Source organism: Mustela putorius, unplaced genomic scaffold (genome assembly GCF_011764305.1).
Source record: "Mustela putorius furo isolate JIRA1106 unplaced genomic scaffold, ASM1176430v1.1 tig00000095_pilon_pilon_pilon, whole genome shotgun sequence".
Taxonomy (NCBI): domain Eukaryota; kingdom Metazoa; phylum Chordata; class Mammalia; order Carnivora; family Mustelidae; genus Mustela; species Mustela putorius.
This window is the reverse complement of record NW_025421280.1, coordinates 33,534,036-33,560,721: the sequence shown is the minus strand read 5'-3', so window position 1 is coordinate 33,560,721 and position 26,686 is coordinate 33,534,036. Positions and strand designations below refer to the sequence as shown.

At 53.7% G+C, this 26,686-nt stretch overlaps 1 protein-coding gene and 1 long non-coding RNA gene across 5 annotated transcripts; one reads left to right on the top strand and one right to left on the bottom strand.

The window, feature by feature from the left end:
* The first annotated feature begins 1,127 nt into the window (after positions 1-1,127).
* Positions 1,128-15,044, top strand: SLC44A2 (solute carrier family 44 member 2). The gene is given in 23 exon segments (XM_045084022.1): positions 1,128-1,357; positions 1,866-1,914; positions 4,204-4,277; positions 4,395-4,479; positions 5,006-5,090; positions 5,285-5,395; positions 5,473-5,533; positions 5,641-5,764; positions 5,887-5,947; positions 5,949-5,971; positions 6,079-6,191; positions 9,175-9,306; positions 9,401-9,500; positions 9,587-9,679; positions 9,870-9,954; positions 10,542-10,804; positions 10,889-10,983; positions 11,629-11,732; positions 11,845-11,918; positions 12,007-12,077; positions 12,258-12,346; positions 13,493-13,577; positions 14,425-15,044. Coding segments are annotated over 23 exon segments (2,121 nt in total). The 5' UTR covers positions 1,128-1,320; the 3' UTR covers positions 14,532-15,044.
* On the bottom strand, positions 13,009-26,686 carry LOC101676969. Of its 4 annotated transcripts, XR_006607854.1 has the most exons (6): positions 26,350-26,686; positions 26,060-26,248; positions 18,301-18,749; positions 17,193-17,306; positions 16,740-16,982; positions 13,009-13,268 (listed from the first exon to the last, which is right to left on the bottom strand). It is a non-coding gene; the product is annotated as an uncharacterized LOC101676969 (long non-coding RNA). The 4 variants fall into 4 exon arrangements; XR_001178777.2 differs by lacking the exon at positions 17,193-17,306 and having other exon boundaries at positions 18,301-18,785; XR_001178776.2 differs by lacking the exon at positions 17,193-17,306 and having other exon boundaries at positions 18,301-18,780.

Below are 26,686 nucleotides of genomic sequence, written 5' to 3'. Positions count from 1 at the left end.
GGGCATCTGGGTGGCCAGTCTCATTTTGCCAGTCTTCAAAAGACTAGCAATGTAGGTGTTGTTTTTTTAAAGATTTTTTTAATTTAATTTTTACTTTTTTTTTTTATTTTTTTTTTTTTTTTTTTTTAAGATTTTATTTATTTATTTGACAGAGAGAAATCACAAGTAGATGGAGAGGCAGGCAGAGAGAGAGAGAGGGAAGCAGGCTCTCTGCTCAGCAGAGAGCCCCATGCGGGACTCGATCCCAGGACTCTGAGATCATGACCTGAGCCGAAGGCAGTGGCTTAACCCACTGAGCCACTCAGGCGCCCCTAATTTTTACATTTTTAAATAAACATATGTATTTTTATCCCCAGGGATACAGGTCTGTGAATCGCCAGGTTTACACATTTCACAGCGCTCACCATAGCCCATACCCTCCCCAATGTCCATATCCCCACCACCCTCTCCTGTCCCCCTCCCACCAGCAACCCTCAGTCTGTTTTTTGAGATTGAGTCTTTTATGGTTTGTCGTGGTTTTTTTTTTTTTTTTATTCCTTTTTTAAGATTTTATTTATTCATGAGAGATGAGAGAGAGGCACAGGGAGCCTGATGTGGGACTTGATCCCAGGACTCCAGGATAATGACCGAGCTGAAGGCAGACCCCTTCACCAACTGAGCCACCCAGGCGGCCTGCGATGTGGGTGTTTATATGGATTCTCCCGATGTTTCATTTGGCATTTCATTTTCTTTTTTTTTTTTTAAATGCAGACCGAAATAAAACGGGTCCACCGGCTTGAGAGTTTGCAGCGCCAATACTCTATATTTGGGAGTTTGGGTTCAGCCATCTGCCTGTTTTGCGGCGCCTATATCTAGAGTTACCTCCCCGCGTGCCTCAGTTTCCATACCTGGAGAATGGGGCAGCAAGAGGCGCCCTTCCTGGGTTGAGAGGGGGCGCAGGCGGCGTCGCCTGGTTGGGACGCAGGGGAGCGCCCGGGCTTCGGGGTGAGACCAGAGTTCCCCGGTGGGGGCTGGGCAGTTGGGAGGTGGGGGGGGGGGCGGAGAGGGCTAAATCGGGTGGCCGGTGAGTGGCGGGAGCAGCTGCCGCCCCGCCCCGGCCTCCCGCTGCCCTCCCCTCCATCGGCCAGTCCGTCCGGAGGAGGCTGCCGCTCAGCTAGGGCCGGCCGGTCAGACCGGTTTGGGCCGCCCCGCCTGGCTCCGGGCTGGGAGGAGCCGCCGCCGGTCGTTCCGTCCCTCCCACGGGACACCCGCGCCTGCAGACCCAGCGCCGAGAGGGGCTCGGAGCAGTCGGGCGGCCGCGGTGGCCGGACGCCCGCGGGGATGGGGGGCGAGCGGCAGCATTACTACGGGAAGCACGGTAGGCAGCGCCCCGCTCCCGCACCCGGGCCCGGCCTCTCGGAGGGGGCAGCGGGACGACCCGGCCGCGAGCAAGAGCGGGGAGCAGAATTGCCCGTCCCTGCGGGTCGCCCCTCGCCCTCTCCGGGAGCTGCCTCTCAGCGCTCCCTCCAGACCCCCTCCACGGAAGGGCCCGGGCTCCGGAGGTCCCCGCCCTGTACCCCTGCGGGAACCTTCTCCAGGTCCTCCCACCTTGGACCCTCGCCTCCCTCCCCGGCTCTCAGTCCCCAGTCCTGCCCCCTCCCCAGTGTCAGCTGATAACTCCCCGGGGCTGTTCTCCGACAGCCACGATGGCTCCCCCTGCCTTGGCCTGCCTGCCCTGGGGCCTGGAGGGGTGGTGAGGCGGGAAATGCCGCTGGGTCTCTGGATTTCACTCTTCCCCAGGGTGCGAGACACCCCTGGGAGCTTCTGGGAAGGGTGGTCTCAGCAGTCCCTTCTCGGTCACCCCGCTCCGTCTTGCTGACTTTCAGGAACACCACAGAAGTATGACCCTACATTCAAAGGACCCATTTACCACAGGTAAGGGCTCTGGGTTCCTGGGAGGGAGGGGTCTCTGCTAGCACTGCCTTCACCCCCGTTTCTTTACCCCCTAATCTCTCTCTTTCCTCTCCAGCAGACTGGTGATCAGTATTTGTGACTTGACAGTTAAAGAACTAATTTCTTTCATATGCAGAGTCTGTCTTTAATTTTTTTTTTTAAGATTTTATTTATTTATTTGACAGAGAGAAATCACAAGTAGACAGACAGGCAGGCAGAGAGAGAGAGAGGGAAGCAGGCTCCCTGCTGAGCAGAGAGCCCGATGCGGGACTCGATCCCAGGACCCTGAGATCATGACCCGAGCCGAAGGCAGTGGCTTAACCCACTGAGCCACTCAGGCGCCCCTGTCTTTAATTTTTTTTGAGATTTTTATTTATTTACTTATTTGAGATAGAGACTGTGAGAGAGCAGGAGGGGAGAGGGAGAAGCAGGCTCCCCACCAAGCAAGGACCCTGACTTGGAGACCGAGCCCAGGATCCTGAGATCATGACTTAAAGCAAAGGCAGACACTTAACCCAACTGAGCTGCTCTCCAACCTCCAGGCGCCCCCAAAGAGTCTTGACAAATGAATTGTTAAACTCAGGCAAAAGACTGGAAGAGAGAATTTCTAGAACAAGAAATACTGTAGACAGTGAAGTTAATGGGGAAGTGCGCAAATTCACCAAACCTCAAGGAATGGGATTTGAAACAATGCGGAATAGAATGGCCCCATCACAGACCCGCAAAGGTTAAAAAAATTGGCGTATATGCTGCTCTGAATCTAAGTGGCTCAGTATATTTTGGAGGGAATTTGGAAATACGAAAAATTTAAAGAACTCTTTGTTTGAGAGACAGCAGAGAGTACATGCTGATAAGCATGCACACAGGTGCATGTGAGTGGGGGGAGGGGCAGAGGGGGGGAGAGAGAGAGAGATTATCCCAAGCCGACTCCGCGCTGAGCCGGGAGCCAGCCTGGGGCTCAATCCCATGACTATGACCTGAGCTGAAACCAAGAGTGTGATACTTAACTGACTGAGCCACTGGGGTGCCTCAAATATGAATTTTTTAAAAAATACTTATTTATTTGGCAGAGAGGCAGGCAGAGATCCCTGCTGAGCAGAGAGCCCGATGCGGGGCTTGATCCCATGACCCTGAGATCATGACCTGAGCAGAAAGCTGAGGTTTAACTCAATGAGTCACCCAGGCGCCCTTCAAAATACAAATTTTTTAAAAAGATTTTATTTATTTATTTATTTGTTTGTTTGTTTATTTGACAGAGCACAAGTAGGCAGAGCAGTAGACAGAGGCAGAGGGAGAAGCAGACTCCCGACTGAGCAGAGAGCCCGACTTGGGGCTCAGTCCTAGGACCCTGGGATCATGACAGGAGCGAAGTCTGCTTCTCTCTCTCCCTCTGCCTCTTCCCCAGCTTGTACTCTCTCTCTCAAATAAATAAATAAACTCTTACCAATAAATGAAAATAAAATATTTAAACTTTAAAAAACATTAATCCCTGTTGCTATTAAAGGTGGGGGGGGGATGGGCATTCTCAATCAAAAGAGAATGAACATTGTGGCCAGCTGCTTCAAGAACAGTGTAGCATGGGGTGCCTGGGTGGCTCAGTGGGTTAAGCCGCTGCCTTCGGCTCAGGTCATGATCTCAGGGTCCTGGGATCGAGCCCCACATCAGGCTCTCTGCTCAGCAGGGAGCCTGCTTCCCTCTCTCTCTCTCTCTGCCTGCCTCTCTGCCTACTTGTGATCTCTGTCTGTCAAATAAACAAATAAAATCTTAAAAAAAAAAAAAAAAAGAACAGTGTAGCATTAGGGACGCCTGGGTGGCTCAGTTGGTTGGACGACTGCCTTCGGCTCAGGTCATGATCCCGGAGTCCCGGGATCGAGTCCCGCATCGGTCTCCCAGCTCCACGGGGAGTCTGCTTCTCTCTCTGACCTTCTCCTCGCTCATGTTCTCTCTCACTGTCTCTCTCTCAAATAAATAAATAAAATCTTAAAAAAAAAAAAAAAAAAAGAACAGTGTAGCATTAGGTATCAAAATGTAAGGAGCCCCTGGCTGGCTCGGTCTGTAGAGTTCGAGGGTTGTGAGTTCAAGCCTGGTGTTGGGCAGAGAGCTTGCTTTAAAAATTAAAGAAGTAAAATGTACGGGTTCTTCGGTACAGCATAGCACTAAGGAACAGGCGTCCAAATAATACATAGACGTGGGCATATGTGCCGGGCAGGATGGGGTCCATGACCCCGGGGCCCCAAGTCTGCCATCCTGATGCTGTTCTCCATTCCCTAGGGGCTGCACGGACATCATTTGCTGTGTGTTCCTTCTCCTGGCCATTGTGGGCTACGTGGCGGTAGGCATCATCGGTGAGTGGAGCCGTGCACAGGATTGGGGTTCCAAGGTGGGAGGACAAGCCACAGCCTCTAGGGCAGACATGGTGCTGAGGAATGGCAGTGCCTCAGTGTCCCCGGATCCCTCCACAGCCTGGACCCATGGGGACCCTCGGAAGGTGATCTACCCCACTGACAGCCGAGGCGAGTTCTGCGGGCAGAAGGGCACAAAAAATGCGTGAGTCTGTCTCCTTGGGGGGAGGTGGGACTGGCGAGGTGTGGGCAGGATGGCTTCATGAGCACTGGGGAGAAGGTTCTAAGCTTCCCCCACCTCCATTGTTAGTCCAGTCAGCAAGTACTTAAAAAGCTCCTACCGTCCCCAGCTGCTGTTCTAGGCCTCGAGGACACTGCACTAAATGAGATATTAAGAGTCTTGTCCTCTGGGAGCTCGTGACGTAGGGGAGGGAGAGAGAGGTGACCGTTCTGGATCTGACGTCAGGTGGGGTGAGCTAAGCCGGTGAGCTAAAAGCCAGTTCAGTCCAGGCTGTGCCACTCCCTGGCTGTGTGAGCTAGAATGAGTGTCTCAACCTCTCTGGGCCTCATTTTCCTGGTCTCTGAGATGGGGATCATCACAGTCCCACCCTCGTGAGCCTGTTGGGATGGTTCCATGAGCCAGCCCGCAGAGCTTCGGGTTGCTTGCATTAGATATTATATGTAGGGAGGTTGAGAAATCCTGAGTTTTCATCTCCCTTCCCCAACCCCAGGAACAAACCCTTCCTGTTCTATTTCAACATTGTGAAGTGTGCCAGCCCCTTGGTCCTGCTGGAATTCCAGTGTCCCACCCCCCAGGTAATTTGGCGGCGCCCGCATCTTCTTTGCTGCCCCTGCTTTCCATCCCTGGGTCCTTTCTCCCCACTGGGACTTCTTTCTGGGAGAAGCAGCTTTCTTTTCCCCCGGTGAATGGGAAGCAGGGCCTCTGTCCTGCGTGGGGATGGGGTGTCTGTCTTGATCCCACCCAACCCCTGCCTCCTGTCCCCCCCAAGATCTGCGTGGAGAAATGCCCCGACCGTTACCTCACCTACCTGAACGCTCACACATCCCAGGACTTTGAGTACTACAAGCAGTTCTGTGTGCCTGGCTTCCAGAGCAACAAGGTGTGAAGCGAGCCTAGGGAGGGGGCGAGGTAGAGGGTGCTGGCCTGGGGCGTGAACCCCTCTCCCTTTCTTGCTAGGGGGTGGCTGAGGTGCTTCGGGATGGCGACTGCCCCGCCGTGCTCATCCCCAGCAAACCCTGTGAGTCTGGGGTTCTGCAAACTTGGGGGGAGGAGGGGGTGGTCAGCAGGAATGGGGGGAGGTTTCCGGGGCTCAGCCTGACTGGTCCCATTCCCTGCCGCACGCAGTGGCCCGGCGATGCTTCCCAGCCATCCACGCCCACAAGGGGGTCCTCATGGTGGGCAACGAGACGACCTACGAAGACGGGCATGGCTCTCGAAAGAACGTCACAGAGCTGGTGGAGGGTGCCAAGTGAGGACCGTACCGCAGCCCACCACCTCGGGGTCCTGCTCTCCCGGGTGGGCCGGGGCGTCCCCTGGGGCTGGCCCAATCAGGGAGGGGCCCTGGCACGAGCCTTGTCTGCCTGTCCCCAGGAAGGCCAACGGGGTCCTCGAGGCGCGGCAGCTGGCCATGCGGATATTTGAAGATTACACAGGTCTCCTGGTACTGGATAGTCATGTAAGTGGGGAGGGAAAGCACCACCCCCCTCCGGGTCTGTGGCATCTGGGGCCCGTGAGAGGATGCCGGCTGCTCATGACCCCCTGCCCCCACCATTGTCTCCCCAGCGGCCTGGTCATCGCCATGCTGATGAGTCTTCTGTTCATCGTCCTGCTGCGCTTCCTGGCCGGGATTATGGTCTGGGTGATGATCATCATGGTGATTCTGGTGCTGGGCTACGGTGCGTCTCCCCCTGCCTGCACCCTCCCCCCACAGCCCTGCGCTCTGCAAGATGCCTCTGCCCTCTGACCTGACCCTGGCCTTCGAGAAGCTTGTCCTAAGCCATCTTTCTTTTTTTTTTTTTTTTTTTTTAAGATTTTATTTATTTATTTGACAGACAGAGATCATAAGCAGGCAGAGAGGCAGGCAGAGAGAGGAGGAAGCAGGCTCCCTGCTGAGTAGAGAGCCTGATGCGGGGCTCGATCCCAGGACCCTGAGATCATGACCTGAGCCGAAGGCAGAGGCTTAACCCACTGAGCCACCCAGGTGCCCCCCTAAGCCATCTTTCATTTGGCATATTTGTGACGATGTTCATCTTAGCGTTGTTTGTGGGAGTAGGCACTTGGAAATAACTTCCGTGGGTATCAACAGGGTAGGAGTTAGCTTATAGAGTTCCAGGTGGGAGCCGGAGCTGCATTTTGTCTGCATTCACAAGCAGATCACTTAGCACAGTGGTTAAAGATGTGTGCCTGGCACCAGACTTGGGGGATGGGTGCTTGGGGGGGGCGGGGAGGTAGTTTATGGGCCCAGCACGCTAGGCGGGGAGGTAGTTTAAATGCTAACTCTGCCCAATTCTTCCTCTGTGACCTTGGGCAAATGACTCAACCTCCCCGTGCCTCAATTTCTTCCTCTATAAACTGGGGATAATGAGTATTTACTAGTTAGGTGGCTTAATGAGAAAAAGCATACAGGTGAGATGTGGAGGAAGGCCCTGTAGATCTCAGGTCTGTGGAACCCAGGGGCAGCGCACAAAACCCAGGGCTTCACGTTCTGATTGTTCAGATAAACGTTCCAGGGGAAGGATGTCTCCAAGGCAGCCCAACGTGAGGACACCGATACTAAAATATTCATGCTAATGGTGGGTTCTTACTGGGCACTAGCATTTTAGGCAAATGGTTTTTGTTTGTTTTTTAAGATTTTCTTTTCTTTTGTAAGGTTTTATTTATTTGAGAGAGAGAGTGAGTGAGAGATAAAGAGAGAGCATGAGCTGGAGTGGGAGGTGCAGACGGAGGGAGAGGTAGAGGGAGATCCCAGGACCCCAGGGACCTGAGCTGAAGGCAGATGCTTAACAGACTGAACCACCCAGGTGCCCCTAAGATTTTATTTTTACTTTTATTTATTTATTTTTAAAGATATTTATTTGACAGTGATCATAAGTAGGCAGAGGTGCGGGACGGGAGGCAGGCTCCCTGCCAAGCAGAGAGCCCAATGCAGGGCTTGATCCCAGGACCTTGGGATCATGACTCGAGCCGAAGGCAGAGGCTTTAACCCACTAAGCCACCCCGGTGCCCCAGATTTTATTTTGAAGTTCTCTCCACCCAGCATGGGGCTTGAACTCACGACCCTCAGATCAGGAGTCACATACTCTACTAACTGAGCCAGCCAGGCGTCCCTGGTTGTTTTTGTTTTTACTTAATCTGCATTTTACAGATTCACTCTACAAAGAGCTAAAGGGAATATTGAAAATCCTTAATGCCACCACACTGAATGTTAATACCCACATCCTCAGTCCCCATTAATGAACCGTAACTGGGTGGCAAGGAAGATCTCCGGCCCCAGGGCATCCTGGCCCCTAGCCACGCACTCATGTCGCCTGTGTGCTCAAGCCTGGATCGAGTGCCTGTGTCCCAGGCCGTTTTCTGGGGCCTGGGAGTGTGGGCAAGATGGACAAGAAATAATAAACCAGGGCTCCTGGGTGGCTCAGTTGGTCAAGGGACTACCTTCGGCTCAGGTTAGGATCCTGAAGTCCCAGGATCGAGTCACACATAGGACTTCCTGCTCGGGAGGGGGTCTGCTTCTTCCTCTGACCTCTCCCCTCTCATGCTCTCTCTCTCTCTCAAATAAATAAAATAAATCTTAAAAAAAAAAATCATGACGCCTGGGTGGCTCACTGGGTTGGACTGCTGCCTTCGCCTCGGGTCATGATCCCAGGGTCCTGGGATCCAGTCCCGCCTCAGGCTCATTGCTCCGCAGGGAGCCTGCTTCTCTCTCTGCCTCTCTGCCTGCTTGTGTGCTCTCTCCTCCTCTCTGACAAATAAATAAGCAAGTAAGTAAGTAAGTAAAATCTTAAAAAAGAAGAAGAAAGAAGTAATAAACCAGGGGGTGGCTGGCCAGCTCAGGGGAGTCTGCAACCATTGATCTCAGGGTCATGAGTTGGAGCCCCACGTTGAGTGTACAGATTACCTAAAAGTAAAATCTTAAAATAAATTAATAACTAAACCAGAAAAAACCCTCTAGAAGATCCAAGCAGAGAGAAGGGGCTAAGAGGCTGAGTATGATGGAATGTGGTTTGAAATGGGAGAAGCTGTTTGAATAGGTCTCATTAGAAGGTGACCTTTGAGGGGTGTCTGGGTGGCTCAGTCCATTAAGCATGTCCCTGCAGCTCTGGTCATGATCCTGGGGTCCTGGGATCGAGCCCCACGTTCGGCTCCTTGTTCAGTGGGAAGCCTGCTTCTCTCTCTCCCTCTGCCTGCCGCTCCCACTGCTTGTGTGTGCTCTCTCTCTCTGACAAATAAATAGATGAAATTTTTAAAAAGAAGAAAAAAGAATGTGACATTTGAGTAGAGACAGGAGGGTGTGAGAAATCCAGTACTAAGCAGTGGGAACAGCAAGTACAAAGGCTCAGAGGCAGGGCGCCTGGGTGGCTCATTTACTTAAGCAACTGACTCTTGATTTTGGCTCAGGTCATGATCTTGGGGTCCTGGGATCGAGCCCCGAATTGGGCTCCATGCTCAGCAGGGAGCCTGCTTGGGATTCTCTCTCTCCTTCACTCTCTCCCCCTCCCCCCGGCTTGCCCGCTCTCTCCTTCTTACAAATAACGAATCCTTGCATATGTTCAGAGGCAGTAGCAGCTTTGTTTCTTGCTTCTGCTAAATGGGGGTGCTCCTACCTGCTTTGCAGTGTGGGGTGAGCATCCAGTGGGCTAAGGTCGGTCCCTTGTGCAGGGATATTTCACTGCTACATGGAGTACATGAGACTGCGGGGCGAGGCCGGCTCTGACATCTCCCTGGTGGACCTTGGCTTCCAGACAGACCTCCGCGTGTATCTGCACTTGCGGCAGACATGGATGGCCTTCAGTGAGTCCCAGCCCCCCCAACCCTGCCCCGGAGAGGCCTGGGAGGGAGCGGGGACAGGCAGCTGGCAGACTCGGCCCCCCTCTGCCTCCCGCAGTGGTCATTCTGAGCATCCTTGAGGTCGTTATCATCTTGCTGCTCATCTTTCTGCGGAAAAGAATCCTCATCGCCATCGCGCTCATCAAGGAAGCCAGCAGGTGGGTGGCAGGGTTCCCCCCGGGGCTGGGCTGGCTGGTCCTGGGGCTGCTCAGGTCCTCATGCCTGTGTCTCATCTCCTCCCCAGGGCTGTGGGCTACGTGATGTGCTCCTTGCTGTACCCACTGGTCACCTTCCTCCTGCTGTGCCTTTGCATCGCCTACTGGGCTAGCACTGCTGTGTATCCATCCTGAGACCCGGATCCCTGACCCCAGGGGGTGGCTAAGAGCCCAACTGGGCTAGATGTAACCTGCAGCTCGGGGTGGTGGGGGGCAGGGCCAGAACCCAAACCTGGTGGGGGGAATGGATCCTTTCTGACAAGCCGCTGGGGTCCCTAACCCCAAACCTCAGGTTCCTTAATGAACCTCCAGCTTCCTGTCCACCTCCAATGAAGCTGTCTATAAGATCTTTGATGACGGCACCTGCCAGTTTGCCGGGAAAACCTGCAACCCTGAGGTGGGGGTCGCCTCTTTCCCCAGCAGCCCACAGACCATCTGCAACCTCTTATTCCCCACTTGGGGACCATTCAGCAAACATTTGGTGCCTGCTGTATGGCTGGTGCTAGATGTGGGAAGCAGGGAGGGGAAGAGATCCAACTTGGCAGCCCCCAGCCCACCCTGAATCCTGACCACCTGCCTTTCTCCCTTTGACTTCATTTCCTGCCCAGTACTCCTCCTTTAACCCCGTGATGGCCAGGTCTTGACTCTAGAACCCCTTCCTTGCCTTTCACAAGCCCCTCTGCTGACCGCTGTGGTCTTCATACTGATCTCTGCCACTCTTGTCCTGTCCACGTGGGCACTGTCCTCACATGACCCCATCCTGATCTCCAGGATAGCTTATCGTGCCTCACTGACCCCTGTGGAATCAATGATCCTGTCTTGCTTTTAGAAGCCCCTATACTAGACCCCCATCCCTTGACTTAACCTGTGACTCCCACGACTCTTGTCACACCCCACGGTCTCTTGGACCCAGACCTGATTCCCAGAAGCCACTCTGAACCCCTGACCCCAGTGTTGTGACCCAGCCTTGCATCCTTCCCACAGACCTTCGCCTCCTCCAATGAGTCCCGCCTGTGCCCTGGTGCCCACTGCCAGTTTGCCTTCTACGGGGGTGAGTCGGGCTACCATCGGGCCCTGCTGGGCCTGCAGATCTTCAATGCCTTCATGTTCTTCTGGCTGGCCAACTTCGTGCTGGCCCTGGGCCAGGTCACGTTAGCTGGGGCCTTCGCCTCCTACTACTGGGCCCTGCACAAGCCCGACGACCTGCCTGCTTTCCCGCTCTTCTCTGCCTTCGGCCGGGCGCTCAGGTGGGATTCCAGTTGGGCTAGGGTTGGGGCGAGGTGGGGTGGGGGAGCCTTGGCGTGGCCACTGACCGCCCCCTTGGCCTTCAGGTACCACACAGGCTCCCTGGCCTTTGGTGCCCTCATACTGGCCATCGTGCAGATTATCCGAGTGATGCTGGAGTACTTGGATCAGCGCCTGAAAGGTGCGGCCCACCGGTGGCCTGCTTTGGCTGCTGGGGCGCAGGGCTGAGGGCATGTGGGGGATTGGTTTCCGGGGGGCGGGTTAAGGCGGTGGGACTATGATGGGTTTCTGCTTGGGGTGAGAAGGGTGGAGTGGGGAATTTGAACAGTTAGCTCCTAAAGGTGGAGGAACGGCTCAGGGAGCCCATTGGGTGGAGTTCTTACTTGGGGGCGGGGCGAGGCCGAGAGGCCTGAGCCCCCATTGGTTCCTGAAGAGGCAAAGGTTTGTCTGTGCAGGGAAGGGCAGGGCTGAGGCGTGTTTCTTTTTGGCAGCGGTGGGGTTGGGATTGGTTATTCTTTGGGGCGGGGCCAAGGAGGAGGCAAGGATTGGCTGCTGCTTGGGAGGCGGGGCCTAGACGGTAGTGTGGGTCGTGATTGGTTCGTCCCTGGAGGCTGGATTGAAATGCTTCATGATAGGCCCCTTCCAGGGGTCTGGGCTGAGAGTCCTGGGCGGGTTTGGTTCCTGCTTGAGTGAGGGGCAGGACCCTGGGGGTTCTGGATCAAGTGTCCTCTCCCCGTCTTTTGAGTAGGCAGGGTGGAGCGGTGGGGTGACCCTACCGGGGGTCTCTCCTCTCTCCTCACTTCTGCCTCCTTCCCTTCTCTCTCAGCTGCCGAGAACAGGTTTGCCAAGTTCCTCATGACCTGTCTCAAGTGCTGCTTCTGGTGCCTGGAGAAGTTCATCCGATTCCTCAACAGGAACGCCTACATCATGGTGAGGAGGCCTGAGACCCAGAACCAGCCCACCGCCAGCTCCCGCTGGGGATGGGGAACCCTTCTTTCCAGCCAGTGGGCCTGATCCCCCCTCCTCCTCCCCCTCCCTCCAGATTGCCATCTACGGCACCAACTTCTGCACCTCGGCCAGGAATGCCTTCTTCCTGCTCATGAGAAACATCATCAGGTCAGGGAAAGCACAGCCCTCGGGCTGCCTCTCTCCTCCCCCAGGCCCTGAGGCTGCCTTCATATCTGCTTCTCACTGTCCCCTACAGAGTGGCCGTCCTAGACAAAGTTACCGACTTCCTTTTCCTGTTGGGCAAACTTCTGATCGTGGGTAGCGTGGGTGAGTGCCGCTGGCCAGCCTGTGGGGCTGTGGGAGCCTATCAGGGTGACTTGTGAAGTGCTGTTGGGTCCACATGTCTTCATTTGTGACAAGTGCCATGTGCTCTGAGGTCTCGTGGCAGGGGGGAGGGGGACTTCCTTTAGTCAGAACTCTTAGCCACCTTGGTTTCCTCTCCTCTAGGGATCCTGGCTTTCTTTTTCTTCACCCACCGGATCAGGATTGTGCAAGACACAGCACCGCCCCTCAATTATTACTGGGTCCCTATACTGGTATGGATCTTCGGGGATGGGTGGGGGTCCAGGGAGAGGGAGGTGCTAGGGTCTCCTGGTCTCTTGACTAGACACATAGGGATGGAGGTCAGAGGTGGGGGATTGATGACTGAGTTATTTAGTCCACAGACATGTAGTAAGCACCTACTGTCTACCAGGCCCCGGGGAGAGGAAGGGCTTCTTTCAAGAGGACATTACCTTTCAGAGGCAAATAGACCTCCGTGAACAGTGACCTGGGTGGGTGTGTGATTATGAACTGATCCGTGCCAGTCTGTGCCTGTGCCGCAGAGGAGTGGTACAGGGAACTGTTAGAGCTTGTGGTGGAGGATGTGGACAGCTATGGAAGGCCAGGTGTCTTCACCATGGATGTGGATGTCAGATCTAAGATCTGAAGGAGATACAGGGAGCCTCTGGGCACAGGGATCAACAAATACAGAGGCCCTGAGGCGGACCTATGCCAGGAACAGTGAGGAGACTGGTGTAGGGGAGCAGAGGTGGGGATGACAGGGAGGTGGTGAGGCCCTGAAGGGGTAATGTCATCACCTTGAGAACATTGCAGGCCTTGGAGCCCCGTGACCTAGATTTTTATCTGAGTTCTCTATTTGCTCACTCTAAGATGAGTCAGTTTGGGCAAGTTATTTAATCTCCCCTTGGTCCACTCATTTCAGTCTGTAAATGTTTATTAGATACCTGCCAAGGGCCTGTGAGTCTCCAGATTGTTGGGGGTGTGGCCGTAAGTGGGACAGACACAGTCTAGTGGGGATGAGGGCATTATGCCTGTCATGCCCTAAACATGCATAAAATTGCAACCAGACGAAGGTTTCAGGGGACAGGCATGCGGTGCTAGGAGAGCATAAAACAGGGTCCAGATGTCATAAGCAGCTTTTTGGAGGAGGTGGTATCTGAGGACTTGATGTTTGAACTGAAAACAGAAGGATAAGAAGACAAAAATTGACTTAAGTCAGGACAGCAGCCTGTGCAAGGGCCCCGGGGTTAAAGAAAACCTGGGGCATGAATGGCTGAATTTAGGCTGTTATTCTGAGGACTTATCAGCAGGGAAATAACAGGATTGAGCCTGGGAGGGTGTGATGTGGAGGGAGTTGATCTGGGAGCTGGGGTGGAAACAACTTGGTTTCCCTTGCCTAGACTGTGATCATCGGCTCCTACCTGATTGCCCATGGATTCTTCAGTGTCTATGGCATGTGTGTGGACACGTTGTTCCTCTGCTTCTGTGAGTGACCCCTCAGCCCAGCCCTTGCCAGGCTCTGACTGCCTTCTCCCCTCTGGGCATAACATCTGATGGGGCTATGGCTGTGTGTGTTCAAGGGCCACGCGCCCCCAGCTTCCCCGGGGGACTGGCTGTTCCGCATCAGAGGGCCCCGGCATGCCTTCTCGGCCTCCTCCCTCCGCTCGGGGCTGCTCCGTCCTGTTGTCCCCTGGTCCAGGCTGCAGCTAGAATGCTGTGCCCCTGGGCCCTCGGCTTGGAATTTCTGGCGTTGTTGGGGCGGGGGTCTGTGGCCGCTACTAACTCTGGTCTCTCCATCTGTCTTTTTTTTGTTTTTTCTTTTTTTCCTTTCTCTTCCTCTACTCCATGCCTGCTGGCTTCCCTGTTCTTCCCTGCCTCCCTCTTTCCCTCCCTTCCTGACACCCCATTTTCCCCCTGCCGGTTCCTGGGGGGAGCCCAGGTGAGGACCTGGAAAGGAATGACGGCTCTCAGGAGCGACCCTACTTCATGTCGCCCGAGCTGAGAGACATCCTGTTGAAGGGGAGTGCGGAGGAGGGGAAGCGGGCAGAAGTCGAGGAGTAGAGAGGGTGGGAGGCGTGGGGGCCAGGCAGGCCTCCTCGTTTCCTCCCCGTAGACCGGGGGTGCATGCGGGGCTACCCTGCCTGGGGAGCGTGGGGAGCGTGTGTGTGTCCTGGTCCCGAGCCCGCCACAGTCTGCCCCTCTCCGGTCCCAGTGTGTCTTGCTTCCTAACCCTCTGAGGCTTCTTTGTGGCCCCCGTTCTCCCGCCCTGTCCCCAAAGTCCCCTGCCCATGGGCTGCCCTCATGCCACCATTTCTGGGGCCTCTCTCCGCAGTGGAGGACCTGGAGAGGAATGATGGCTCAGCCGAGAGGCCTTACTTCATGTCTCCCAACCTCAAGAGGCTCTTGAACAAGACCAACAAGAAGCTGGCGGAGTCCTAAAGACCCCCGCTCTCCCCCGCCCCCCGTCTCTCCAGAAGTCTCACACTGGGTGCTCGGCGGCTGGGTCCGAACCTCTGGCCCCCGGGGCTCACCGGAAGTCCGATCACTGCCGCCTCCCCCTACCCCCGCCCAACCGTCCAGTTACAGCTGGATTTCAGGCACGTGGAGGAATTGGGGCCTCTCCTCCCTGTGCCAAGAGTTTTCACGGCGGTGCCCCGAGACCGCCCAGGTCACTCCAGGCCTTAGGATGGGGAGTAGGCGGTGAGGCCTCTTCAAGTCTGGCATGCAGGGTGGCCCCGGTCTCTGGGGGCCTGTTCGCCTCTTAGGACAGGGTGGTATTTGTGTCTGCAAGAGTGAAGCTCTGGCTAAAGTGAGGCCCCCGTTGACTTGTGGCTGCTCTGGCCAGGACCGAGCCCCTTCACGGCTGAACAGCTGTCTCATGGGCTGCCACGCGCGTTGATTATTATTATTATTTTTTAACCTGGACATGCATTAAAGGGTCTGTTAGCTTTTTTTCTGTCTCCACGGCTCAGATGGGGCCAGCTGAGGTGTGCCTTCTGTCGTCCCTGCCGAGGGTCCCCTCCCTGTGCAGCCTGGCTGGGGTGGGAGTGATGGGGCCAGGTGGGAGCGGCTCCTGGTACAGGCCACACACGAGGCCACTGCAGGGGTGTTGTGGAAGGAGAGGGAGTAGTGAGTCTGTCAGGGGAGGGCTGCGGGGAGTGGGGAGCGGACCGGTGTGGACAGACCAGAGCCTGAGGAAGGGGTCTGGTAATAGCTGCTTAATGGAAACCTGCTGGCCGGCCGGCAGAGTCGGGCCCAGTTTCCGCCCTTCTTCTGCCAGTTACTGACACAGCTCTCTTTGTAAGAGAACGAGCCGCTGAATCCACCCGAAGGACACTGTCAGGGGAGGGGCTGGGGCAGATGCTGTGGACACACTGGGCCCCACCCCCCCACCCCGTCACCTCACCTTGAGGGTCCTTTTGCCAAATTTGCTGAACTCTGGGGACCTGGTCTCCCGGTTCCCCCTGCGCCATATCCCCGGGCCCCTGACTTCACATCTTTGCTCATCAGCACCACGGCAGCATCCCAGAGAGGGAGGAAACCCAGCCTGGGGGCCCAGTCTCCTGTGCCTGCCGCCAGCCCTCAGCAAACACCCCCCCACCCCGTTCTGTCTGCACACTCTTGCGTGTTAAATGCATTCCAACCACTAATAAAGTGCCTATTGTACAGAGCCTGGGCCTGGAGTGTTTGTGGAGGGAGTAGGAGGCTGGTGGGGGGAACCCCAGCTCTGACTGCCCCGGGATTGGGTGTCTGAGCTGGGGCGAGTCTCCTGGGGGGCGGGGAAGGAAGCAGGGCAGGAAGCCCTCTCGGCCTGCAGGGCCCCATCTCTGCCTGAGTCCCACCATGCAGGCTGCTCAGGTTTCTCCTGAACAAAATGCCCCTTATTAGGGTCTGATTCCTAGACTTGGGAAGGCGGCGACAGCCCGTCCATCTCCCGCCCACCTCAGTCTTGTGACCTGGACACATGCTTCCAGGCCTGCTTTGTCCCCAGGCCTAGGCACCTGAGGTGTCCGCAGTCCTGTCCAGCCTCTTTGAACCTGCAAAGCTGGGCCCTGCCCAGTTGCCTGGAGGCTTGGTGCTGCCCCCTGCTGTCCGCTATCTGTCATTGTCACTGCTGGGTGACAATGGGTGTCCTTGCCTTTCTCTGCACCCCCACCCTAGGAATTTTTTCTTAAATGGCCACCATTTCTTGAGTACTCCCTACGCATACCACATATGCCACTTTATTACTCCCCTCAATAATTGAGGCTGGGAGGTTGGGTTACATTCCTGAAGGTCGTTCAGTGGGAGAGTGGCTTAGAAAGCATTTGAACCCAGGTCTCCTGGACTCCAAGCCCTCCCCGCTACCCTGTACCAACCCCAGAGAGTGTTGCCTCTGATTATCTGAGTTTATTCCTTTCCTTATCCCCAGTTCCTCTTAGCTCCGCCTCCAAAATACCTCCCAAACCTACCCCCTTCTTCCCCGATCTTCAGCTCCCAGCCCCCATGATCACCCACCTGAACCAGCACAGTCCCTTGTCCAGGTCCCTGGTTCCCGCCATCCCCTCCCCTCCTCCACAGTTCCTGACACAGGTGTGAAAGGGGGCTTGTGAACGTTCCAGTGAGTTCACACTACTTCACTGTTCAAGAACCCTCCATGGCTCCCACCTTTTTCAGCGTAGTAGTCGAAGTCTTCAGTGCAGCCCTTGAGGTCCTGCCTCTTCTGCCCCGTCGGCTCCCCCTTGTGCCTGAAATGCTCCCCATCTGGCTCTTTGGCTAGCTCCTTGGCCTTTGGCTTTCAGCTCAGGGATCACCTCCTGCAAGAAGCCTTCTGGGCTCATCGAAGACTGGATCCTCTTGGTGACGACCACACATCACACTCTTTATTTTTCTCAGGGCACTTGTCACAACCTGCAAGTATTTATTTGTGTTTTCACTTCATAATTGTCAGCCTCCCTACCCAGCATGTCAGCTCAGAGGGGATCCAGATCTGATCTGGCTGCCCTTTTTTTTTTCTTAAACCACCTTATTCCAGAGCAGGACGGAGTGTGTGGTACACAGCAGGCCCTCCGCGTACAGGCACAGAGCAGCTGAAGGACTGCAGAGAGCTTAGCACAGTACCTGGCCTGGGCAAAGTGCAGCGCGAACCACTGTTACTGGTGTATCAGCCTATGCTGGCGTTTAAGTTCCCAGTCTTCCATGCAATCTCAAAACTCTGGCTGCCGCATGCAGAGACTGTACCATACAAAATAGAAGCAGGAAGACCAATGAAGAGGTTACCACAGGGTGCCTGGATGGCTGCTGGGTCAATAGAGCCTGTGACTCTTGGTTTCAGGGTCATGAGTTTGAGCTCCTAGGTTGGGTGTGGAGCCTACTTTTTTAAAAAAGGTGGTTTTTTAATTTTTAAAAAAGATTATTTATTTATTTATTTATTTGACAGATAGAGATCACTAGCAGGCAGAGAGGTAGGCAGAGAGAGAGAGACAGGAGGAAGCAGGCTCCTTGCTGAGCAGAGAGCCGGATATGGGGCTCAATCCCAGGACTCTGGGATCGCGACCTGAGCCGAAGGCAGAGGCTTTAACCCACTGAGTCACCCAGGTGCCCTATTTTTTAAAGATTTTATTTATTTGACAGATAGAGATCACAAGTAGGCAGAGAGGCAGGCAGAGAGAGAGAGAGAGGAGGAAGGAAGCAGGCTTCCTCCTGAGCAGAGAGCCTGATGCGGAGCTCAATCCCAGGACACTGAGATCATGACCTGAGCCCAAGGCGGAAGCTTAACCCACTGAGCCACCCAGGCTCATAATTGTCAGCCTCCCCCGAAAAGATTTTTTTAAAAAAGTTGTTGGTTGGGCATCTGTCTTCTGGGCTCAGGTCATGATCTTGGGACCCTGGGATGGAGCCCCATGTAGCCTCCCTGCTCAGTGGGAAGCTTGCTTCTCCCCCTGCTCCTCCCCCATGCTTACGTGTGTTTGTGCATGCTGGTATCTTTAAAAAATTTAAATTTAAGAAAAAGTAAATTTAAATTTACTGCACTGCTCTGGGCATGTGCTGCTGGTGGACGACTCAGGCGGTCTTGGTGAAGATGATGAAAAGCGTGCAAATTTTGCAAGTCATTTGAAGACGGACCTCGACTTGTTTGACTGCACATGCAAGAGAGAGGACTCGAGGAAGGAGAAGGAAGCAGGACTGAGGGGGTCAAGCTCAGAGTCCTACAGAGGGCACCTGTTACCTGAGCCTGCAGGGAGCTGGAGAGGATAAGTGACTTCTCAGAGCAGTCCTGAACTGGACTAAAGGTGGCCCAGGAGCTTACAATCCCAGGTACGTCAGACTCTTGTGGGTGCGGAGGCAAAGTGTCCGTGTGCCCCAGTCTGATCTTCTTGACAGTGTTGGCATCGTGGTCCCGAGCCCAGGGTAGTTCTCTGAAGAAGAGCTGGTGTGCAGGCAGTTGTGGAAAAGCCCACAAAGCCCGGGGAAAGGCAGGATCTAGCAGAGCTGAAGGGATCCGGGCAGGTCGGTGTATTTTGGAACTCCTTTATACAAAGTCTCCAAGGGAAGCGGTGATGTAGGTAGGTGGCTGGATGTGTCGGGACTTCACAGGAGAATCCCAGGCTGGAGGCATTCAATCAGGAATGTCAGTGTTTTGATGGTCTTTGAGGTCATGGGGCTGGCTGAGATCACCTGGGGAGTTAAGTGTCCGGAGAGGTGAGGTCTGAGCTCCAGGGAGAAGGAAAAAAAAAAAAAAAAGAATTTAGGGGACTTTGGGGAGAGCCAGAGAGCAGCGGTGTCTGGAGCTGCAGGCAGGAAGTGTGGGCACAAGCGCTCCTGGCTTTAGTGTGGGAGCAACTGAATGCAGCGACTATTTTCTAGTGCAGGAAGAAAAGACGTCAGCGGAGGGCAGAGCGTGTGATGTTGGAAGCTGTAATAAGGTGTGAAAATCGGGAGATCACTGCATGAATGAGCAATGTTAGGACTGTGGGGTGTTGTTTTTTTTTTTTTTTCCTCCCCCAAACTCTCAAGGTGGGAGGTGTAGGCAGAGTGTGGATTTATTTTTTTTTTTTTTTTTTAAAGATTTTTTATTTATTTATTTGACAGAGAGAGATCACAAGTAGGCAGAGAGGCAGGCAGAGAGAGGAGAGGAGGTAGCAGGCTCTCTGCTCAGCAGGGAGCCCGATGCGGGACTCGATCCCAGGACCCTGAGATCATGACCTGAGCCGAAGGCAGCGGCTTAACCCACTGAGCCACCCAGGCGCCCCAGAGTGTGGATTTAGTTCGGGCTTGACAAAAAGGCACAGGGGTTTGAGGGTATGTGCAGGGGGAGATGTGGGAGGCATGCTAGCTTTCTGCTGTCCAAAAACCCACCCACAGCTTTCAAAGCACTCGGGGTGAAAGCCAAGGTCTCCATGTGGGTCTCCCAGGGCCCTGAAGGACCTATCCACCCTTTCTTGGATGGCCCTCCTCTCGCCTCCCATCCTGGCCCCCTTTCCAGCCCCTCGGACCTCTTTGCTGCTCCTTCCACAAGCACCGCCAACCTCTGGGACTTTGTACTGGCTGTTCCCTCTGCCTGGAACGCTCATCTCTCATGGAGCTGCTTGGCCTCAGTCCCTCAGCTCCCTGTAAGGATTTGCTGGGTGCTGCCTGACTCAAAATTGCACCTGCCCCAGCCCCACATCACCGCTGTGCTGCTTTATCTTCACCCACCACACTCGCCTCTGCTTTATTATCACCTGCCTCCCCTGCCTCCGCGAGCGCGAGCGCAGCAGGGCCCTGGGATGGTTCGTTAACTAGTGTCTCCAGCAGCAGCTCCGGGCTGCACAGCTCAAGGCCAGCTCCTCCCACCCTCCCACAGGTCTGTGTCACCGGCGGGCTACACGCAAGCTCTTTTTCTGCTCGGCCGTTTGCAGCTCGGAGAGGTACCAATCCAGAATACTTGAAGGGGTGTGGCCAGGCCGGGGGCGGGCGGGGGGGGGGGGGGGAGCCCGAGGCCCTAGCCGAGAGGAGGCGAGCAGGCACGGGCGTGTGGGCTAATTAGGAAACAAAGTGGTTGAGGCAACTAACAGGCACAAAGAGGTCTTCCAGTTCTGTTAACGTTCTGGAACAGGTAAAGCTGATCCTGGGGATGTAACAGGGATTGGCTAGAGACAGCAGAAGGAAGATTCCTGGGTGTTGTAGGGGTGGGGGGGGGGGGTGCCAACGTTCCTTATCTTGATTCCGGTGGTGGTTACACACATGTATGCGTAAACATTTACCAAGATGTACGCTTAAATAACTGTATGATAGCTTCATTGAAAAAAAAAAAAAGTGCCTTAAAGGAAATGGGGAGCTCCTCTTTGGCTGCTGTCCCTGAGGTTGGACTGACTTGGGCACAGGGGAGGCCAGGTATGGTGGGTGACCCAATCATGCATTTACTCACTATATCGAGTGCTCCAAGCCAGGATGAACCAGAGCCATGTTCCCCCTCTGAGTTAACTCTCTGGCAAGGGAGACAGATAATAACTAAATATGTAACAAGTGGTGATAGACACTCTGAAGAATAATAAAGCAGGATAATCTGACAGTGCTGTTGGAGAAATGGTGGTGAAGGCAGCTGGAGCACAGAGCTCACAGAAGTGAGGGAGGGAGCTCTGAACACCTGAGGGAAGAGAGTGTTTCAGGCAGTGGATGGCCAGTGCAAAGGCCCTGAGGTGACAGGATGCTTAAAAGAATGGAGGAAGTTGTGAAAGGACAAGTCAAACTGTATATCCCAGGCTCGCACCCTCCCTGTCCAGCTACCAGAGCAGAAAGATCTTCTCTTTCTTTGATGACTGGAGGCAAGTCCCAAAGCAGCCTAGTCTTTGGCCAGTTTTGGGGAAACACCATCTCTCCACCAATCATGGGACCAGGAAAGAAGTAGGGTTTTGATCAGCCAGATCCAAGGCAGAGGCTGGGTGGTGGGAACACAGTGGGTGAGAGGTGGTTCCCCAAGGGAAAACCACTGTGGGGTTTTCCCCAAATGGGGAACGGGTACCCAGCAGGCCAAAGCCACAGATAGCCAGCTGCTCTGTGGGATAAGAGCAAGAGCAAGAACTAGAACAGCAGGGACCTGAGGATGGCCAAAAGGGCCCCAGAAGGTGAAGATGATGAACTCCAGGTGGCTGGGCTCCTACATACACTTGGTCCATATGACAGCATTGCCATGCGGCCATGCCAATTTTTCTCTCCACATCTTTACGTCCTGGGGCTCAAATTAATGTGGCCATGATATGGCTCCACATTCACTCCATCTACTTCTTTTAACGTAAAATATTGCTGAGGTGCCTGGGTGGCTCAGTTGGTGGAGTGACTCTTTGGTTTTGTTTGTTATTTTATTTGACAGAGAGAGAGAGAGATCACAAGTAGGCAGAGCAGCAAGGAGAGAGAGAGGGGGGGAAATAGAGAGTCTGATGCGGGCCCGAGCGCAGGGCCCTGAGATCATGACCTGAACCGAAGGCAAAGGCTTAACCCACTGAGCCACCCATGCGCCCCGGACTCTTGCGTTTTGGCTCAGATCATGATTTCAGAGTCATGAGATCAAGCCCTGCATTGGGCTCTGCGCTTTGCAAGGAGTCTGCTTGGGATTCTCTTTCCCTCTCCCTCTGCCCGTCCCCCTGCTCACAAGTGCACAAGCATGTGCACTTTCTCAAAATAAATACTTACTTATTTCTTAAAAAAAGATTTTATTTATTTGACAGAGAGAGACACAACACAAACAGGGGGAGTGGGAGAGAGAGAAGCAGGCTTCCCGCTGAGCAGGGAGCCCCATGTGGGGCTGGATCCTAGGACTTGGGATCATGACCTAAGCTGAAAGCAGACACTTAATGACTGAGCCACCCAGGCACCCCAATACATTTAAAAGCCTCTGCCTTTGGCTTGGGTCATGATCTCAGGGTCCTGGGATTGAGCCCCGCATCAGGCTCTCTGCTTGGCAGGGGCCTGCTTCCTCCTCTCTCTCTGCCTGTCTCTCTGCATACTTGTGATCTCTCTCTGTGTCAAATAAATAAAATAAAATATTTATTTTGACAAACAAAGAGAGAGTGAATGAGCATGCTAGCATGAACAGGGAGGGGGTGCAGAGGAAAAGGGAGAGAAGCAGACGCCCTGCTGAGCAGGGAATCCCAGGACCCTGAGATCAAGACCTGAGCCGAAGGCAGACCCTTATCTGACTGAGCCACCCTGGCACCCCCCAAATAAAATCTTTAAAATATATATATACTGCTGTAAAACACACACAAAAATTAGCACCCCAGCCACTGTGAAGTGTGCGGCTCAGTGACATTTACCTTCACCCTTGTACAACCATCACCACCCTCCACATCCAGGAAATTTCTTTTTCCTAAACGAAAACTGTTCCCATTAATCACAAACTCCCCTAGCTGCAAGCACCCCCCCTTCTACTTCCTGCCTCTGTGACTCTCACTCTTCCAGAGACCTTGCAGGAGTGGAATCATACGGTATTGAGACTTTTGTGTCTGGCTAATTTCATTTAACGTGACATCCTTCAGGTTCATCCGCATCGTAGCATATGTCAGAATTTCCTTCTCTTTTAGGGCTGAATATTTAACATTCCATGGTCTGCATACATCACAACTTGTTTGTGTGTTCCTCCACTGACAGAGGCTTGGGTTCTGTTTCCACGTTTTGGTTACTGTGAGTCAAGCTGCTATGAGCAGGGGTGTGTAAGCGTCTCGAGTCCCGGCTTTCACTTCTGGTGGGCATATTCTCGGAAGTGGAATTGCTGGATATGTTGTTTAATTTTGGGAAAAAACACCGTGTTGTTTTTCTTTTTAAAATATTTATTTATTTATTTGGTATTTATTTGACAGACACAGATCACAGGTAGACAGAGAGGGAGGAAGGAAGGGAAGCAGGCCTCCGGCTGAGCAGAGAGCGGACCCTGGGATCACGACCTGAGCCGAAGGCAGGGCCTTTAACCTCCTGAGCCACCCAGGCGCCCCCCCCTTTTTTTAGATTTTATTTATTTGACAGAGAGAGAGAGAGAGAGACAGAGATCACAAGTAGGCAGACAGAGAGGGGAAGCAGGCTCCCCGCCAAGCAGAGAGCCCGATGCGGGGCTTGATCCCAGGACTGAGATCATGACCTGAGCTGAAGGCAGAGGCTTAACCCACTGAGCCACCCAGGCGCCCTGCCAAGTTGTCTTCTTGCTCCAACCTTTAGCTGAGCCTTCCTCCTGGTTGGTTTCATTCTGTCAAGTTCTTTCATCAAGGTTTACTCCCTGCCCCCACTCCGTTCCCCTCCCCTGGCATTTCCCTGGCTTCAAGATTATAACAAGAGCTTCTCTTGCCCAAGTTCCTTGCCCAGGGCTCAGAGGCTCTGACTGACTGGATTTGGGTCCCTCACCCCTAAGCCAATCACTGTGCCCAAGCCATGGGCCTAGTCTCAGAGTATGATAGCAGGGACTTGTCAATTGAACTCCAGACTGAGCATGGAAGAAGGGCAGATCCCCAAAGCCCTGTGATCCACCTACATCCACTTCACTGAAAGGGGAAGAAGGCAACAGGCAGGGGTCAAAAAGGATTCAGAGAGAAAAGTTCCTCAGTGTGACTGGGACGTGGGGGTGCTGACATGCAAGAAAGAGGAGGAAGGCAAGCAACGGGCAGCATGTTCACGAGAACACTACAAGTCCCTGATGAAGACAGAACCTGGCTAGGCAGAGGGACTGCAAGAGGAGGGGACAGACCTTACTCTCCAGCTGTTGATGGAGAGGCTGTAGCGGGGACAGGGGGTGCACAGCTAGATGACAGGGCATGGCAGGGAAGTCAGAGAATGGTTGTGCATACAGGGGTTCTTAACATGTAGTGGTGGAAAGGCTCAAGGGCAGTAGGGGAAGACTGGGTCAGGGTGAAAATGAAGGAACAAGAGGGGACAGGTGGCACCTTGGGACTTCAATCTTGCATGGTGACCAAGGAGAGAATACAGACAAGAAGCACGATGGATGTGGCTTGTCAGAAGATGGGGCTGAAAACTTACCCTGCCACTCCTGGTGGATGAGGTTGGGGTGGCTCCAGCAGAACATACTTTTTTTTTTTTAACTTTACTTATTTGAGAGAGATAGCAGGCAAGCGAGCGAGCACGAGCACGCACATGCATGTGAAAATTGGGAGAGGCACGGAGGGAGGGAATTTTCAAGCAGACTCCCCGTGGAGTGTGGAGCCTGACTCCAGGCCTGATCTCAAAACCCATGAGATCGGGTGCCTGGGTGGCTCAGTGGGTTAAGCCGCTGCCTTCGGCTCGGGTCATGATCTCGGGGTCCTGGGATCGGGTCCCACATCGGGCTCTCTGCTCAGCAGGGAGCCTGCTTCCTTCTCTCTCTCTCTGCCTGCCTCTCTGCCTACTTGTGATCTCTGTCTGTTGAATAAATAAAATCTTTAAAAAAAAAAAAAAACCCATGAGATCATGGCCTGAGTGGATACTAAGAGTCAGAAACCCGACGGCACCACCCAGACACCCCCTGTACGCACTATCTAAAGGAGTCTGGTTTCCTGGACACTTCAACTGCTGTCCAGCAGCTATTACTACAAAATCAAGGTTGGATAAGCCACCAGTCCAACAGATTAACAATCAGAACCACACCAGCTTCCCTGGCACTCATTTCGTGCATCCTTAGCAAAGCCTTAAGACTGAAAAACTCTTCAAAGCTGTCTTCAGGCCCTCTGTGAAGACTTCAGTTTGATCTAAAGACTTTGGTTATAACCATGATCCTATCTACCCCTTTCTGAGTTTGGGGCCTGCCTTGAGAGCCTCAAAAGCAAGTTCTTGAGAAATCTAATCTTTGGCCCCTCCCAAGAACCATCTATGGACTTGGGAAGTCAGAAAACTAGAAACTTTCCTTGTTCTGCCACTTGGTAGCGCTGTTAGCTTAGTCAAGTTACACCCAGCTGAGCCGTGCCTTGAAGTGTGGGTAACGGCTGGTCTCTAACAGGTTAAAGCCAGTTAACACCTTGCTCTTCATGAGGACCGTATACAATCTGAATTTACTTTAACGAATTCTACCTGAATGCATTGCCCCTTAATCTTGCCAAAACTTTCTTCAGTCTCAAGCACTATTTAGGAAAGATCTCCAAATACGGGGGGGAAAAATCAAGAGGCAAAATGTCTACCATTTGTGTGAAAAACATCAAAAATAAATAAATCTAAGCCTCTCCGTGAGTAGAACACCGCTGTAGAGATACACACAAAGCTTAACACTGGCTGCTAAGAAGTGGAGGCAGATATAGTCCTCTCACAATCTTGAACATTTGACACTCTGTATCAGGTGAACAGATTATCTGCTCAAAACCCTAAATAAAATGTAAATAGAAAAGCAAAGCAGTAGATACAGTATGCACCCATTTCTGTAACATTTTTACAATTTACCTTTTTAATAATAGTTATCATTTTGACGCATTTATTCTGCACACAGAATTGTGCCAAGTGCTTTAAAGAAAAATCGTTACCATTTTGTAGATAAGGAAACGCAGGGTCAAGAGAAGTGGGCTGTTTTTGGTGACACGGAGGCACTCAAACCCAGAGCAGACAGTGGGTTTGCATCCTTAACAAAGGCGCTTACATCCTACATTTTTGCTAGGAAAATCCGTTACTGTGCCGGTAACTCTTGAATGGCTTCTCATTTCCAAGAAGGAAACCTTTTCAGTAAGTTCTTGTTCTAAGTCCCGGCAGTTTCTGAACAACAGCCTCGAACATGACAACGTGCCTAGTAACGACGCCTGTCAAACGCTAGCTTGATTCTGACACCGGAGGGGAGCGAGGCTGACTTTAGGCAGATTGTATGCATATCGGGGATCTCACAAAACGCCGGGAGGATGCAACAACAATGGGCTTGAAAAGAGAAGGCGCTCGGTCCCCGGTGCCTTTACTTAACACCCCTGAGCTGTGGTTGGCCGAGCGTGTGACCGCAGACCCAGCTCTCCCACGAGCGGGATGTGAATCCTCCAACTGGGCTTCGGTTTCCCTACCTGTGAAAGGACTAGAAGATCCCTAGCAGCTCGGCTCTGCCCTTTGGACGCCGGGCCCGGCAGAGCGGCCAGACGCTACACTGCGGGGTTTGCAGGACCAAGGAACTGAAGCGCTCACCAGCGCCGGTCCAGGAGCAGCAAGATGTGTCCGGCTGTTACTGACACCCGCATCTCGGGTCTTCTCGGCCTCTAGCGAGAGATACAAGGAGAGGGTAAGAAGCTGCGCCAAGTAACCTCGGATAGAGGCGGAACCTCCGCGACAGAAATCTGGCCACTTTGAAGATACTCACGTGCCGGGCTCTACGAGCCGTTTCCGCCAACGTACACGGAGCGACTGGCGTAAGATGGCAGCCGCGCAGGCGCATAAACTCGCAGCGGGAGAGACTCCGCCCCTCGACCTCCGTCATGTGGTAATGCCGCTTAAAATCGCCATTTAAAAAAAAAAAAAAAGAGTGGCGACCACATCACATGACGCAGGCCTACCAATACAGCAAAGGGACGGGCCGAAGTCCTTGTCACGTGGCTAAGGAACCCTCTGCGTAAGCCACAATCACATGACCAAGGACTCGAAAAGAGGTAACGTTTTTATGCCACGTGACCAACAACGCAACGGCTGCGCTCCTGCCA